Source organism: Pieris rapae, chromosome 1 (assembly GCF_905147795.1).
Source record: "Pieris rapae chromosome 1, ilPieRapa1.1, whole genome shotgun sequence".
Taxonomy (NCBI): domain Eukaryota; kingdom Metazoa; phylum Arthropoda; class Insecta; order Lepidoptera; family Pieridae; genus Pieris; species Pieris rapae.
In genome coordinates this window covers 10185986-10204051 of record NC_059509.1, presented here as the reverse complement: position 1 = coordinate 10204051, position 18066 = coordinate 10185986, and the positions used below count along the sequence as shown (strand labels likewise).

The window sequence follows — 18066 nt, the reverse complement described above, 5'->3', positions numbered from 1 at the left end:
TGTCATGTAAAATTTATTCCTGAATGAAAAATTTTCGATATTCTTATTATTTGTGCATTTGATTGTATGTTTTTTTACCAACAACATATAACCATTTTTTGTTAATGTTTATTGTTGTTGCTTAATTTATTAAACACGGGTTGATTCATCCGCAACTAGTAAGATACGCCATAGTAATGTCAATAGATGTAAAGAACTTATAATTATAAATATTGATGGTTAAAATGGATGTGTTTTGTTTCAGATTTCGTCTGTGTGATGCAGCGATGTCGACGGCGGTGAGGACGGCGCTGCTCTGCGCTGCCTTGCTCTGTTTCCAGCAAGGTAACATTATTAACTAATTATCTAGGCTCTACTTAAAACTTCCCTATCGTAAGCTACTGGTGTGGTTGTACCTATATAACTAATAATCTTACAAAGAACTTATCGTTTATATGTATATCCTTACATTTTTATTTTAATAATTTTATTTGGTCAAGCAGTTCCTCGTGCTTTAAAAGCCAAAGTCTTTCGAACCAATTTATTTAGTCATAATAACACACAAATCATGTTTATATTAGAAATAATGGTTCCGAAGTTTAGCGCGTTCAAAGAAACTCTTCAACTTTTTAATGTGTCAGAGTAATAAAATACCTGACTTATTTCGATTTTATGCTAAGCCCCCCCTCCCTCATCTTGTCACCAAAAGCAAAGCTCCTAAAAATAATAGAACATAAACGTATAAATTATAATGTATTTATATGTGTAAAATAGTAAATAATTACTGTTGAAGTAATCACCAAATAAACACCCCCCCCCCCCCCCCCTTACTTGCTACGTAATACTTGAACGACCTCTAGTCTATTATCTAAATTACAGTAAGCGCCGAGCTAAGAGGAAGGTGTCCAGCTCAGGAAAGCTCATGTTCAGCAAGAGCAACCCCGTGCAGCAATGACGATGAATGTGGCGAACAGATTTGTTGCAACACGTCATGTGGACAAGCCTGCGTAGACCCACTTTATACTGGTTAGTATCTCATTTACACAAAATAACATATGGTCATTTTAACACCTTTACATAAATACCTAGCTATTAACGTTCCTCTGCAAACAATATTTATTTATCGATAAGGAAAAAAGGACATCGATGATGATGTACGCAATTTCTTTTCAGGCAAAAGCCTATTTTCTATACGCGTTTAAATTTTGATTCAAAATGATTTTATAACCTCCGTTATAATCAGACAGGGTAAGAAGCTCCTTCGTACCTTTATCTCTATCTTGAATTCTTCCAAGCGCATCTTGTACTTGGCCTTTAGGCAGAAAGCATCCTAAAGCGAGACTATAGTCATGAGATCAAAACATTTAATATCTCTTTGAATTGTATAGTAAGTTTGTGCACATTTATACTAAAAACAAAATAATTTTAGTCTAATTACGCTGTTTTAATGAAAGCACTGTTATGTATCACAAGCGCGTAAACAAATTTTGACAGAGAGACAAAATATGAATTCGTGTAGAAACACTGAATTTTGGTTTATTAATTGCGGTAAAGTGCAACGTTGGAAGCGTCAATTATAAAATTAATTAGTCCTTTGAACCAATACTTATGTATCATGAATGTGAATAAATGTAGCATAACTTTATCAATAATTATTATAATCATTAGTGAAATTAATTAGACGTAGCAATTAACAACTAAAATATAGACGATTTAATTATTATCTCTTCTTGATAGAATGATGCACTTATAGAACACTTTACAACACGCACTAGGGGGTGGTGTCGTCGCAACTAAGTCGCCGTTGAAGCACCAACACGTAAACAGTTTTAAAAAAGGTCAAAAACGTAATTGATCAAACAAAAATAATAAAAATCTTTGCTTTGGAATTAACTATTAAGTTTGTTATGGGAGAGCTGGGAACCCTGACACAGATATTTTTTACTTAAATCTTACATATTGTAATGCATTGTTATAATCAATTTTCACATTTTATTTTATTATATTATTATGAGCAATGAAATTTAACAATACAAAAAACGGACGTTTAAAATAATTGATTGTTTTCGCTTCACAGATCATTGCGTTTGTTTGATTATTTCTTACGTAACTCCGGGCTCGAATAATACTCCTTACCAATACTCATTATTTACCAACAATGTTTACATAACAGACTAAATGTTGATACACGGTCCATATTATTATTTATTACATTTCATAAAACTATGTGCAATAAATCTTCCAAAGTATATATTCCCCAACTCAATACGATTGGTCTGCGACCCAAAAGGTGTTTACCGCCCAAAGAGACACTTCCAGTAGTCTCTGTCTCGCGTCACCCGCCAATTGCTGAATTTCGGCCGCATCCACTCTGTCAAATGTCAATCTAGCGGTACATAGGCCGACCGACACTATGTTATAAAGTGATTAATGTCATAAATGTGACTTAAATTATTTAATTATAAAGTTAAAACGTCAGCTATGAAAGAAAGCAGGCTTTTTTTAGTTTGAGTGTTTTTTTATAATTTTAACACCGTGGTTTAGCGTGTGGTTTCTGAGATCGTAGTTGCAATTCCCCACTAGGCACCAATGGAATATCTGCGCCTGCTGTATCATACCTTGGATACAAAAACTTTTACGCCTTGTCTCAGGCAGAGAAAGTCTATCACCTACTTGACAATAAGAAAAACAAGTGAGACACAAAAATCTAAAGCTCAGAGCCTAAAGTTCGTAGAGCCACTGTTATTTTTCATAAACCAGTTTACTTTGTCAATCATATTAATTGGAAATGTAACGTAGCTACAATATTTACAAAGGTGAAACGTATTAGTGTTTGGGCAACCGTAAATTATGTTCAATGAATATTAATAGTCTCCACAAAAGCAAACGCAGCATACTAAAACCCTCATAACTAAAGCATCACTGTGAACTAAATTGTTCTGATAACCACATACATGCTATAAATCGCAGAAGATTATTATCTGTAGAAGTCTATTCCTAATATTAATAATCCGGCAATGCTACAATCCTATATGATCTTAGCCTCAGATTGGATCTGTTTCTTTGATCATTTTTATTTCAGAGACACGTGAATTGAGACATGCGATGTTTTCCTTCACCATACGGGGGAGTGTTAGACACTAAGGAATGAGATTTGCACACTGAAGCCGCTAAGTTTAAATAGAGAAGTTTATGATGATTTTTATTAAACGTCACAGTCTTATAAAATATTAATTACCGGGTGTAGGAAACGTACATTTAAAATAATTGAATTACAATATTTGAATCTGTTTTATTGTACTACATTACTTTTTGTCTGTGATAAGGCAGGGATTGAAAGACATATTAGTATTGAAGTTAAAATGGTGTTAGATTTATTTATTTTCTTGAAAAGCGCGTTTTCCTTTCTGTTGTTAAAATGTTCCACTTGACGAAAATTATCGCTTAAATCCTTGAATATATTACAGGTTGTGAAAACATAAAGCTGTCATCAGAACGGATTTCCCGCGCTCTCGCAGTTGAAAATACTCGAAGCGGACGAAGGATAAAATCCCTGAGATCGCCTAGATGCAGAGCGGCGGATGGGGAATTCGAAGAGATTCAGTGTGATAATGAAATTGTAAGCTCCTGCTGGTGCGTTGATCCCACTGGATTTGAGGTAAGTGAAACAAAGAGGGTATTTCAATGCATTCGTTTTTCAACTTTCCCTTTGTTGTTAGAAGCGAAATGAATAACCAAGTAGATATAAAATCAGTTATCACAATATATTACTAATGCAACAGTCGTAATGTTGTCAGTATTAAGGGTACAATATTATTTTTATTAATACGAAGTTCAGTAATTATTTCAACTTTTTTAATTTGTTTTCATGTTCTTAAGTATAATTTTCAATTATTTTGTAGGTTAAGGAAATTGTTAATCTTAATATATATATTTCTTGTGTGCGTGTGTATGTGACTGAACTCCTCCTAAACGACTGGACCGATTTAGACAAAATTTTTTGTGTGTGTTCAAGGGGATCTGGGAATGGTGTAGATTCACAATTTTGTCCGCTGGACAATGTTTTTTTAATTAATTTTCAATTTATTAGTTGTTGTTGATTTTGGAATGTCTTACATTGGATCCGACAGACGGCGCTACCATCGCAGTGTCAAATTTTAAATAATATTCGAATTGTAATTTTAGTCTGTCCCGAAATTTAAAAAAAGTTTTGTTATCATTGTGTTATATCGTGTGTGACCATGTGCTGGATCGTTAGATATTGTCATAACATTTGAATAATAATTTTCATCAAAATGGCTTATTAAAAATTGAAATTTTGAAATTAAAGACGTGTAGACAGGACAACGTCTGTCGGATCCGCTAGTATGATTATAATTTTTATATTATTTTAACTAAGTACCTAGTAAATTATATATACATATAAAGATAATACATACTTATCCTCTCGGTTTCGTCCAAAATACATAATTATATATAATAATTAATATTATATATAGTAAATATATATAAAAATTTTTAATAGGTTCCTGGAACTCGTGCGCCCGCGGCTGCTCTAGTAAACTGCACTCGTACAGCATCATGCGCTGCCCACACTTGCCGGATGCTCTGCCCACTTGGATTCGAACTCGACGCCCACGGTTGCCCTCTCTGCAAATGTCGAGATCCCTGCTCATCTGTCACGTGTCCAGGGTCTCTATCCTGCCAACTAGAGGAGACTCCCTGTCTCCGCCCGCCCTGCCCACCAGTCCCTACTTGTAAGTAAAAGATTTGTTCTATATTTAAATACTTAGATGGAATTTGCGATAACATTATCGTAGCCCCAGTAGGATTTTCAGCTCTAACGGAATAAGATCTCAGTTTTTAACGTTCGGCATACAATTTAAAGTTCCATCACTTAGACTAGTCTATAATGAATATTACAAGACATTCATTAAGCAAATCAAATGTGAATATTTCATTATTCTATTAACTTTGAAGTTAGAACGATTTCGCAATTTAAGCTAATTCTTAATGAGCAATTAGTCGCTGTTGACCCTTTGATTGTAGAATTCAAATAAACTTGAAAGTCCGTTAATCACTATAAATGAACAATTATTTTAAATATATAATATATTTATTCCTATATTAAAAAGGTCGAATCATACGTAGAATAATTGATGGAATTATAAACTGGATATAGTTAATAGGTGAATTATAAGCAATATTTTATGATTGTTATGATTCTTAATAACTATTACCGTTCAGGTACACAATACAATATTTTATTCACTTCCAGGTAAAAGAGGACGTAGCCTCCAAAATATATGCCCAGTGGGAGAGCCTTTATTAATATCCGAAACGAGTAGGCCTTTCCTCTGCGGGACTGATCCAGGAAAACCGAACTGTCCCCCACTCTACCGGTGTTTGGTTGAATCAGGTATCAATCGACCATTGTTTTATTTTACCGCTCACCAAATATGTAAACAATAGGATATTAATGTAAATAGCACCACTAGACGTATTGTTGTGATTGACGCATGCATATCTAAGATTAAGTTTTATTGAAAAGTATTAAAAACGTTCAATCACTGTTCTCATATACTTAATAATACTGTATAAGTTTTGAACTAATGTACAATATTTGTTTTTTTTAAAATTAATGATAGATGTCATTCAAGTTTGTCGATATAGGGCGAATCGTTATATAATTTACGAATTACTATTACACATTTTAAATTATCAGACGTAGTCAACCTGTGTATATTGTAGAGCCATCTAGTCTTGGGATACAAATCGTTGCATCGACTTCCAAAAAAGCGCTAAAACGTTATTCCGACTGCAAGAATGTACGAGTTCTCATCCTTTGCCACTGAGTCCGGTCCATCAGTGGTTAGATTGGCTGATTATCCTTTAGTTTGGAGGAGCGCCTTCTTTCCAACACGATATCTTTACATAAATTTTTAAATACCTAACAATTTTACTCAAATTATGTTTGCTATTGTAGGAAACGACTATGGCGTCTGCTGCCCTGCTTCCTTAGAACTACAAAAAGCCGGTACTTGTCCAGCTCCTTCTACCAAAGAGTTGGACTGCGGTACGCCATGTGCTCATGACCTCGAATGTCCTTCAATGCAAAAGTGCTGCGACGGAGGGGAATGTGGAAGACATTGCACTTTACCCCACAATGTTACGATGTGCACCCAGCAAAAGATGCTGGCAGAGTTATTGGTTGTAAGCGAGAAGGAAGGCAGGGGATATGTCCCTCAATGTATGCCTGATGGTAGCTTCTTTTCAAAGCAGTGCTCACGGAATGGATTAGTTTGCTGGTACTTTTTCAATTTTATCCTAACTTCTTAACTTACTTCTTAAATTTCTAATATAATAACTAGGTGAGATCTCGAAGCGGTTAATTTCCTTAAGGCAATATAATTAGACACCGTTACTTTATTACGTATTTGATATGAGTTAAAATCTTTGAGCTTATTATCAATGGTCAAAATCAATTAGATTTTTTATTATTTTTTGTTTAATGCCTGCATTTTATTCGTAGTCCGTTAATCTAACATTCACACCTTCATACAAGTTGTATATAAAAAAAAGTTTAATACCGTCTTAAAAAAAATATATTATTAACAGAAAGAGACCAAGGAGTACTGAAGTCCAACAATTCTGTTATTTCACGAAGAAAGTTTGTATATATTATTGACACACACGTTTGCAGGTGTGTAGACTCCGAAGGTAACAAACTACGAGGTTCTATGGGGCCATCAGCGTCAGTCCAATGTTCTGCTACTCCCCGTCCGGCAAGATCAGGAGCCAGGAGCCTTAATAGCTGCGCCAGGTCACTATGCGCAGGAGTATGTGAATATGGATACAAGACTGGTACAGATGGATGTCCGACCTGTGAATGTGATGACCCCTGCGCAGGCTACCCTTGTGGAGACGACGAAGAGTGTGTGAGAGTGAGGGACGCAGACTGTACGGGAGATTTCTGTACTGGATATCCTGTGTGTAAGTTTAACTTGACATTTTATGAAAAAGTGTTGATTTGTTTAACAATTCAAAACGTGACAAGAAAAATTGGCTTGGATAAATAGTTTGTAAGCGAGAAATAGTCACAACGACTAATTCTCGTCCACCACTCATTGCATGATTCATGTTTACACTTTGCAATGCATGGAAGTTGCAATTATTAGTGGTATTAAGTATTATATTAATTTAGGTCGGCCAAGGATATCATATGAAAACCCGTGCGAAGTTGGAGTCCCAATCACCGACGAAGAGGGATCCGTAATATCCTGTGGCTCTGAACAGGACTGTCCTTCTGGTCACATCTGTTCTATGACCAGGAGGAATGGTGGTTCTGTCTGCTGTCCAGATGTAACAGCTGATAATTCCACGGAGAGCGAAGTTATTGAGGTACGTTTTCTTTATTAGCGTTATATGATTGTTGTAATTTTGAAAAAGTCTTTCAAATTCAATTAATTATTTTTAAAAAAATCTGTCTGCGATAATACAGTTTCAACTGTCGGTTTTTGAAATATCGTTATGAATGAAACCTATGCTTAGCTTCTATATTATTAATTTCAAACTGATGTATACACAATCAATACATAACACTTTAAATAAATGCGAAAACACATTATTAAAACGCCACGCGACCCGACCTAAACAGTGTAGTAAAATTTTCTTTGACTGTAAATGTCTCTTACACTGATTAGAATAATAATACTCCCGTGTTCTTTAGGCATCAATTGTCAAGTTCACTTCACACATCGCTGTGATTGGTCGATAAGACGTCCACGGCCAATGGCAAACCTTGGCCAAGTGCGTTCGCATTTCAATTAGATCTATGTGGAAACTGCCCACTGAAGTATTTCCGAACCAATTCGCCCTAAGAGTCCTTCAAGATACTTACCAATTCTTAAAAGGCTCAAAACCCACTCACCCTCTAGCATTGATATTGTCCATATGCGGTATCACTTAACACCAATGAGCCTCCTGCCTGTTTGCCTCCAGTTCTAAGAATGTTCTTAAAGATCGTTGAGATTTACTGAACCGTGTTATTGGGGTGAGAATAAACAACGAAAGACTGAAAACGAATGGCGGTTGAACGTATTCATGAAACGCGAAGAATATGGCGTATCAACCTATTTTGGACTAGAGATACTTGAATGCCCAAACCCAATAACCTCTCACAATCCATTTTTGACCATCTGAGATAGACATCTTAATCCAAATATTGATAAAAGTGTGCCAATAACCAATCGACGGATTGTAATAGCCATCTGTCGATACAAGCTATCCATGGTAGGTCGGATCAGTGTATGTGGATAGTCCTTTTTATGAAAATGACTTTTTGAATTACTTATAACTGAATTTTTATGAATAATTAAAAAGCTATTTGATATGTTTCAAATATAGACATGTATATTTTAATATTATATATACGGTTTTATTTACTTTATTTGGTTTATATTGATTATCAAATATGGTTGGTTATTGTAATGCAGATAGGACGTCGATCGACTGATCAGTCTGATATCAGGTTGTTTTCAATCTGAGATTGTGGATATATGATGGATTTGGGCGTAAGCTAATACGAAACGAATGGAACTCACAATCGTTTAAACTGTCGTTTTATATTCTCATTCATCACACTTCTTCCAAAGAAAGGTATTATGTATTAAACAACTTTTACTAGATTAACTTCGAGACCTGTGGACCTGAAGCTGAAGCCGTGTGCAGTATTAACTCAACAAGCCCGTGTTTGGATGGTAACTGTGATGATGGAATGCTGTGCTGTTCAACTTCAAATTGCGGACCCATTTGTATTGACTCTGATAAAATCAGGCTACAGACAGACAGACTGGATGATATCCCAACTAGTTAGTACAGTTTTGTATTAGATGCTTTCTCTGAGTTCGGAGAAGTCACATAGGAAGGCGTGTTGTAATTTCTGTAACTTTTCATGGTTATGGCCTGGGCAACAAATATTTGTGTGTTGGGACGGAGAGTGAGAAAAACACGTTCCAAGAACCGATTTAGGAATTCAAATTCTACGCTACATTTCGGAGCTTCAATTTTGAGGATGAATTCATGAAGGCAATTTTAGAAAATTACAAATCAAAAATGTATAATTAAATAATCTAATTGGGTTATGTAAATAAAGTAGCTTTAATTATTGGTTATAATCTTTTTTTCTTATAGTGTGTGAATACCTACGTGACTTCGACGAAAAGATGGAGGGTACAGTAGATGGCATGAAACTGGCTTTACCAGCGCCAAGCTGCAAACCTGACGGATCCTTTACATCACAACAATGTGCACAAGGAAGGTGTTGGTGTGTGGACTCTTTCGGCACTGAGATACCTGACACCTCAAGTACCAACTCTTCTGCTTTGGATTGTGATAAGTAAGTAACACAAGCTACGCTAGTGCACTTCGGCCTTTGAAATTATATATTGAATTTGATAAATAAAAAAAAATTACCTGATACAAATACCTATGGCATTTTCCAAATTAAAAAATTGCTACAAAAGGCTGGCCTTACTAGCTCATTTAACTTTGAAGTCGTCTTTCCAATATTTTAGCGTCTTTGGAATATGTACATAACAAGTCACATAAAAGTAATTACAATCTACCTATGTTGGAATAATCTTTGAATGTTATTTAAAAGTCAGAGACTCCGTGCTCCGTCGGAGACATTGTGAATTAAGAAAGATGTATCAGGAACTGTGGCTACCTTGGGTGGCACCCAGTGCGGCAGTTGATATTATTCTATGTGATAAAGGGCATGGATCATTTATTAAAAGATGGCGATTATGGGACGGTGAATCCCCCACGACAGCGTCAGGCTTTTTTGCGAGAATACCCGAATTCTAGAGCTGGTGGAGGAATCCCTGAAAAATATTTTTTTATTCTAGCGATTTATAAATTTTTTTGTTTGTACATTGTTCTTAAAATTTAGAGCCCGGGTGGGTGACACCCCAAAAAAGGTGCGGACTGCTCCCCCCCCTCCTTTCGCCACTGATGTGGAAATATAGTACCTTTGAATGGATCGCCCAAATGGAGCTCATATTTGCCCATGTCACGTTTAATGTTTATAATATTTTTTACTTTCAATAGAATTCGCTCCGACCTGTCCTGCCTTGACCTAACTTGCCGTATGGGCTGTGACTATGGGTTCGAGATCGGTTCCAATAAGTGCCCAACGTGTCGGTGTCGCGATCCATGCGCGGGAGTGACATGTCCTCAGGGTCGGGCTTGCGCACTTGTTGACGTGGCCTGTGACGCCGATTACTGTCCGCCTGTACCTGCGTGTGAGTATAATGTATTGTGTATATTTAATTACAAATTTCACATTAAGCATCTCAAATAAAGAACTTAACTCAAATTCTTAATCGGATGTTAAAGCCAAAAAAAATTCTTATAACTCGTTTTCAAGTGCTCTTGCCAAAGGCAGAAAAGTCTGCAATCATGGTCAGCCAAAAACTGCCACATCAATTTGACATTCCTTGAAAATTCTTACTTCCAAGATGACTTACTGATAGGACATGTACTTTTTTTTTAACTTACCACAAAATATTATTCATGTAAAGTTCAAAAGCACTTTTTTAACTAAATATATCATTTGTCTTCTTTTGTCAAATTGTGTTTACTAAAACAGTGCAATGCTGTTTTTAAAACTAGCTGTTTATTTTGGCTTATAATTGGATTGTTATTGCGATTTTTTTACATATACCACATTCAGAGAAACAACAATAATAACGTTTAATTTTCACAGGTCTCCCTCGCAAAAGTGGGCAATGTCCATATCTTGTACCATGGACGGGTGCATGCGAATGGGCGTGTCGGTCTGACAACGAATGCGGCGAAGATCAAAGGTGTTGTGCGACGGGATGCGGCACAGCTTGCACATCTGTTGTACATCATACTGCTTGTCAGCAGCGAAGGTAATGTGGCAAATTTCGCATGGTGGAGAAAAGTTCGCAAATGTATAAAGAAGGACTTAATCAGAAAAGTTTCAATTGGAATGTGCTAAGACATCGGGACCTTGCTCCAACTGTCTTGCTAACCATATTTTTGCAAAATTTAGAATGAACTTGAAATGCAACTCCGAGGAGGCAGACACATTTGTTAAAATCTTTATTTTATTGATTCCTGTCCGAATGGATTTTTAAGAAAGGGAGCAAATATCTATATATAAGATGGCAAACGTGCATAATTTTCATAATTATATTTTTTTGATTAATTAAATAATATATTATGAAAAGATATATGTCTCCGAGCCTATAGCGTAAATATCAACTGCCCCGGTTTCCATAATATTCATAGATTTCATGACTAGGAAAAGCAAATATCAGTTCTAGTATTCTGTTTCACGGTTCAGTTTCTGTGCTTTAAACACAACCCGCACTGCTGTTACGTTAATGCGAATGATAAATTATATATGACTGAGTCGTATTTGTAATTTATTTACAGAGCGCTAGCTTTACACAAATCAGCTGAAAGTGGGAGTCCCCCAGTGTGGAGTTGGGTTCCGGAGTGTACTGAGGATGGATCATACGAACGAGTCCAATGCAAAGGTTCTGAAAAAACCTGTTGGTGTGTGGATACCATGGGCAACGAGGTCATTGATTTATCTTAAATTTATTAAACGTCTTAAAAAATGTACGTTATCACCTGTGTGTCATATTTTGTATGTTAGTCTACAAATTTCTCGGATATTAATTAATATATCAAGATGATTTATTTAAGTCATATTCATAGATATATTCATTTATATATTTGTTCAGTAACCTAGTTAAATTCTGTATAACTAAAATATATCTATTAAATCGTTAATTTCTTCTCAGCTGACTGGTGTTAGAAGTCCATATTATACTTGTTTTTATTATTTTTATTTGATCCGTGATTCTTCGATGCGTGATGTATACCTACATACTACACGCAGAAGTTGACTAGGCACCTCGCTGTAATGATAGTGATGTAGTACTAACTGCATAAAAAAATCAAGTAATCTTTAACTCCCGCGACACTCGCGATAGTAGGTACATATTGATTATTAATAATATCAATGTTTATCAATAAGGGGGTTAAATGTAGGTATATTTTTTGGTAACAGTTATATCCATATATTAATAAAACATATATAATTTTAGTTTCTTTATTAAAAAAAGTATTTAATTTACTGATAGTAATGTCGCGTCAAGGGCGTGAGCGGTAGGCGGTGGGGTGTGGTGGCAGGGGAACACATTCCACGCAGGTTCTAATTTGATATCTGCGTGTAGTAATTATTATGAGATTAAGTTCAATTCGGCTGAGCTGACTTCTCTCTATTAAGACTGGCCAAGGACAAGGACACTCGTGAACCCTTAATTTTGTAACTCTCATATTACGATGAGACGGATGTCAGACTTTTTTTTTGAATGGAATCTCGCTGTTGGCCTTAAGGGCCGTTACAGCTTAGCACAGGCTGTTTGGCGAGCTTAGCTCAGCCTGAAAGGGTGGGGTTCCCGCGACGCGCGCAAGGGCGTTAAACGTCTAATTAAAGGATTATTAAACCATTTTTCTATGACATATTTGACAGCGCTTTGTCAGTCTCGAACATCAAAAAAATTATAACAGCTTCAAACTTCTCATTACAGATAGCCGGAACACGCGTATCAAACTCCACCCCACCATGTGATGCCCCAGTCGAATGTCCATTGCCCCACTGCGAACACGACGACGTGTGTACCCATGGGAGAGTGTTGGATGCCAGGGGATGTCCCACCTGCACCTGCAGAGACCCTTGCGCCGAAGCTAAGTGTAGGGATGATGAGACCTGCGACCTGGTTCCAGTGGATTGCGAGGTCAGTTTGTTTTTATCATTAATTAATTAAACGATTAAGTAATTATTATTAAGATCTTGTATCTATTTCAATTGTGAAATAAAATAACTTTAATAATCTTGGCCTTTTGTGCCGATTTTTTCTTTACTATTAGAGTGTTTATTAGCCATAGTCTTAGAGTTGAGAATCCCATGAAATAAAATAAAACAATATGGCTTTACAGGGAGAGTCATGCCCGCCATTAGTTAGATGTTCTCCATCTCCTCAATGCCCGGAAGGAGAACCCTTATCAGCCCCTGATGGTTCTGGAGTTCTCCTCTGCGGTCCTAGCGCTGCGGCCTGCCCTTCCACTCATGCATGCCGCTTCGCTCCTCACGATTCTAGACCTTCAGTGTGCTGTCCTAAACCACGTGAGTATCAAAGTCATAGCTCAACTTTTTAGAATATATTCAATCTAAATTAGTTATATTCTTAGTTATCCTGGCTTATTAAATTTGTTTCCAAATGAGTACAAAGACCAGTTATTCGAAATTAATATTTACCTATTATCTGTTAAACTTTTAACCTCCAACAAATATAGGGTATAATCAGTCCTGCATCTTATTTATGGACATTTATTTGATGAGTCATGTTGAATCTTAGTTTTTCGTTAGTGGCCGCTTGTCCCAAAGAGATTTTGTGTCAATTCCTTGGATATCGTCACGTCTGCGACGACTAAGAAAGAACCTGTTTCTCGTTATTCGCTATAACATAAATTATAAATACAAATTTTCTATTTAGGAACTGTATGTTTCGAAAACAAAGACGAAGGAGATTGTCCGGATGGCAAAGGTTTGAACACGACAAGATGGTATTTCCACCACGAGAGAAATCGGTGCGAAAGGTTCAAATACAACGGCTGTTCTGGCACACACAATAACTTCCGCACTAAGGAAGAATGTAACGCAGTCTGCCCTGGTAAGTTTCATAATAGAAACAATAATGTACATTGAACCTGTATAAACGACAAAATAAAACCGTATATAGGTAAACGAAAAAAGTCCAAACTAGTGTTAAGAAGCTGTTTCTTAACCTCTTTACTTAACAGCGCAGTATAATTAACGGCCTGAAAGATAATCAGCCAGTTGATGAAACAGCTAGACAATTGACTTGGATCGATAACGTTTTGTTACTTGTCTAGCCTGTTGACTGTTAATTTAAATTTAGTTCCACTTTCAAACTGTGAATATGGCAAATTACAACTGTAGTGGTGTTTTCCAAAGTTAAATAACTACAACAAGTACAATTTTTAAAGACATATTTCTATGTCAGATTTTGATTTCATTTTTTTATTTCTGCCACATGATCACTTTAATCAAATTTGATCAACTGTCTGAATATCTTTCAGCTTATTAAATACCGCTGTTTAGTTATGAGGCTAGGCTGTTCATTAAATGGCTTATTAAAGTAGTTGGCTACGACATAATTTATATTTTAAGAAAGATGCAATTGTTTCGAAATTTTTAATTTCATTCGAAACGAATTTATTATTGTTAAACATATTTAAATATACTATACTTTTATTTATAATCGTTTATTGCTCCGCTTTATACCTTTTTTGTCGCTTTACCTACTTAATTTTATTCTTATATTCCTTCCTAATTCTTTACTATGCTTTATAACAGTGAAGGGAGAGCCAGAAAATAATAGCCAAAAGAAGATTGGACCTAAATTAATTGAACAAAAAGGCATGGTTTTAGTATATTTTTATGCATAATATTATAATACAATAATTTACATATGCTTAACACGGTGTTGGAAACTTAAAATGTATATAATGTTCATAAGTCATAACCATTGTCATTGTGCTTATTTGACTAACAATAAAATATTTTATAATAAGAGTGTGGATTGTAAGATAAGATCGAAACATTTCTTGTTATATATATAAATGAATCGAAGAAATAAATCCAGCTAACGTATGAAAGTTCATGCATGTTTAATATTTAGAAAAATATATAGTCCAGGATCCATCGCCCATTTTTGCACTTGATTACTATCAAGCTTATTTTCCGTGAGTAGCTTTATTTTGATGAGACGCCCAATAATATAAACGTACCGCGCAATTTGTAGGACAATATGTCTGTTAAATTACATGAATATTAACTAAGTAACAAAAAAATCAGCTGGTTAGGTTAGAGGCAATCATTTATGATGACCTCGTTATCGATACATGTCGGAAAGAGGGGACTCTTTGATCAAACAATAGATTTTGTAGGATAAATATTTTTTCGAATAATTTAGATAATTGTCTTGAGATTTAACAAAAAAAAAATCAGTTAGTAATAAATATTTGAGACTCATCAAATCAACATATTTTATCCTTGCCACCTCTGTTAGCTACCACAATCGAGAGTTTCGTATAGGAAATTATTGGGCGTCTCATCAAAATAAAGCTACTCACGGAAAATTAGCTTGATAGTAATCAAGTGCAAAAATGGGCGATGGATCCTGGACTAATACAAACGGTGTGCGCATCGACACGCATTACTTCCGAGTATAAATAATTAAAGTATTTTTCGTGGCCTAATTGTGGAATTACATTATTACATTCATGATGTGACTAAAGATATTAACTTCAACGCGTAATGATTTTTAGTCCATACCAATGTATGGTAGATTTTTGTTTAATGGGATATATATAAATTATTACACACAACACTGCAAAACCCTTTGCAATGTGTAATAAAATTCATAACAACGTTTTTAATTCAACAATTCGGCCAAATCAAAATCTGCTCAATATACGAACATGCACGATCGTTTGAAAGTTACCTAATAACTTACCTTTTAGTCATAATAACCAGTCTAATTTGAAGTAGTCTTTTGTCTCTTTTCATCGCAGCATTAACACAATTTGACAGATAGAGACGAACAAGTGCTTTAGTTAAAATACCTCAATAGGACTGGTATGTTTAGGTTTATTTAATACTTATGTAGCAAATTGGCATGTCTTGGAACTTCACCAGCTTGATAACGGCTCTTGAAACGAAATAGGATGTTCTAATATATTTTTTTATGCAGTTCTAAGTCCATGCGAGCGTCTACGAGAGAAAAACGAAGCGGCGTCACAAAAGTACGGTAAAGGCACCTTCATACCCAAGTGTGACGTGTCTGGCGCTTGGGAACCAGTGCAGTGCATGTCGCATATTGGTTAGTATTCCTAATTTATTTGTTATATTATATAAGATAAATGGTATTTTCAATAAAATTTACTAAATTCATTCTTAGACGATGTACAAATTCTAACATTATGACCATCTCTAACTCCCGGCGAAACAATTGATTCAGATCTTAAATCAATAGAAACGAATACAGTGAACACCCCAAACATTTCTGTAATCGTAAATAAATAAAAAAAGAAAACAATGAGATATAAATCGGCGCTCTTAGCAATTTCATTTTGTATATTGTAATTTATAGTGAAACCTATTTTCAGATGTATGTTGGTGTGTAAACGGTCGCGGTGAGCCTCAAAAGGGGTCATTAGTGCGCGGCGCGAAGCCGACCTGCAACTTCCGGCAGGCCCGGAAGTGGGTTAGACGAGATCCGCTTGACGAAAGAGCAAGGGCTGACGAAGGTGATTTTCATATTAGATATATAATAAAAGTATTTAAAAAAATAACCAACATCTTATATCTGTCAATTGAAGAGGATAAACTGTAATGTAACGTAAAACTTTACCAGGAATACGTAGATATATGACAAAACATTCTGAATTAATTTTGAAAGACTATTAAGTTAACAAAAACAGCTAATTCCTATTGTAACATTTACGATTGGTTTTAAAATATTGGAACCTGCATTACGGCGGTGTAGGTATATAGACGTAGACCTAATGTAGACGTTATAAATTTCAGTGCTAGAAGAGCTAATACGACAGATGACAACATATCGAATAGATGACTTCAACGACGACATAGAAGACTTTGACAGCAATGAGCTATTAGACCAGAATGACGAACCAGCTTCCACTGAATCTGAAGACACTTCAGTTCTAACGGAGGCCGTCGAACCAAGAATTGCACAGACAACGAAAAAAGATGTACCGATAGTTGTGAGAGAACGACCCGTATTTAAGACCAAATGTCAAATGATGCAGGAAGAGATAGAGAATGGTATGTTGTGTTTAATCCCTATAAAGACTATCATTATCACAATCGATCTCTTCAAAGCTAATAAATTGAAAGTATAATAATTTTTTTTTAAGATTAAGTATTGTTTATGTGTCACAGTTTCGTAAAAAGAATAGATTATATTGTTTTTATTTGTTGAGACTAATTTCTTACCTCCACACCGTCTTGGTTTGGGTATAATTTTTCTTTATTAAATTCTTGAATGTTATCGAAATCTTAAGCAAAATACTAATACAATGGCATGATTTACACTTTTTAAATAAAATTATTGTTATATTACTTCGACACCCACATTGATGAGTTATTCAAGAATCAAGTGTCAAAAATACACATTACTTTTGATTCCCGCCATAATTAAAGCTGCCATAGACAACTGTAACTTTTTCACAGGTGGCGAGGGCTGGAATCCTAGATGCATGTCAGACGGATCATTTTCGCCACGGCAATGTTCGCGCGGTCGTTGCTGGTGTGTCGATGCGGCCGGACAACGTCGGCCTTCAAATAATTTAATAACTGACTTATCTGATTCCGATCCTTGTGGTATGTTTTACTTGATTATATAATTTGAGCAATAGCATTTCTCATTTTATCATCAATTAAAATCGATATTGTAATAATACAATAGGTATAAAAATATGATATATTATATTATGCAGTAAAATTGATATATATGTTTTATTTAATTTTATAGAAATTACACAAATAGAGTCTGCTCTCCTTGAACTCGAGCTCATTGGAGCTGACAATGCTGCTGGCGAAAGAGCTCGTTCGACCCTATCTTCCCATCTAACGTCTCTTGGTGCACGCGTTCCGGTAACAATCGTAAAAGAACGCAACGCCATTAAGCTGCGTGCTTTGTTGCCGGGCCCAAGATCAGCTGATTTAGTATACCATTTGGAATCTATGGTAATTGTTTTGTGATTTTTATAGAATGTTGTTGTTTATTATAGAATACCAGCTAAACCGGCAAACGTTGGTTTGCCATGGTTTGAATTGAACAATAACCAAGAACAAAGATTTTTTTTTTAACTAAACTAAAAAATAGGGGTTGATCGTAGAGGGGTGAAAATTAAGATTGTATGTATTTTTTATGC

At 35.4% G+C, this 18066-nt stretch overlaps 1 protein-coding gene across 2 annotated transcripts in view; it reads left to right on the top strand.

The window, feature by feature from the left end:
• The window catches only part of LOC110992009, a 45712-nt gene that overhangs the window by 25688 nt on the left and 1958 nt on the right, over positions 1-18066 (top strand). Inside the window, exons 2-23 of one of the 2 annotated variants that reach the window (XM_045628232.1) lie at positions 245-324; positions 859-1005; positions 3447-3637; positions 4505-4736; positions 5258-5398; positions 5966-6287; positions 6683-6972; positions 7184-7380; positions 8666-8849; positions 9172-9376; positions 10090-10283; positions 10748-10916; positions 11446-11593; positions 12612-12818; positions 13021-13207; positions 13578-13754; positions 14462-14524; positions 15861-15989; positions 16276-16416; positions 16697-16954; positions 17363-17512; positions 17664-17878. In XM_045628232.1, the coding sequence (XP_045484188.1) occupies positions 267-324; positions 859-1005; positions 3447-3637; positions 4505-4736; positions 5258-5398; positions 5966-6287; positions 6683-6972; positions 7184-7380; positions 8666-8849; positions 9172-9376; positions 10090-10283; positions 10748-10916; positions 11446-11593; positions 12612-12818; positions 13021-13207; positions 13578-13754; positions 14462-14524; positions 15861-15989; positions 16276-16416; positions 16697-16954; positions 17363-17512; positions 17664-17878 (4005 nt within the window). In that variant the 5' untranslated portion in view covers positions 245-266. The remainder of the gene's footprint in view (positions 1-244; positions 325-858; positions 1006-3446; positions 3638-4504; positions 4737-5257; positions 5399-5965; positions 6288-6682; positions 6973-7183; positions 7381-8665; positions 8850-9171; positions 9377-10089; positions 10284-10747; positions 10917-11445; positions 11594-12611; positions 12819-13020; positions 13208-13577; positions 13755-14461; positions 14525-15860; positions 15990-16275; positions 16417-16696; positions 16955-17362; positions 17513-17663; positions 17879-18066) is intronic. The other variant, XM_045628234.1, reaches the window with a different exon arrangement.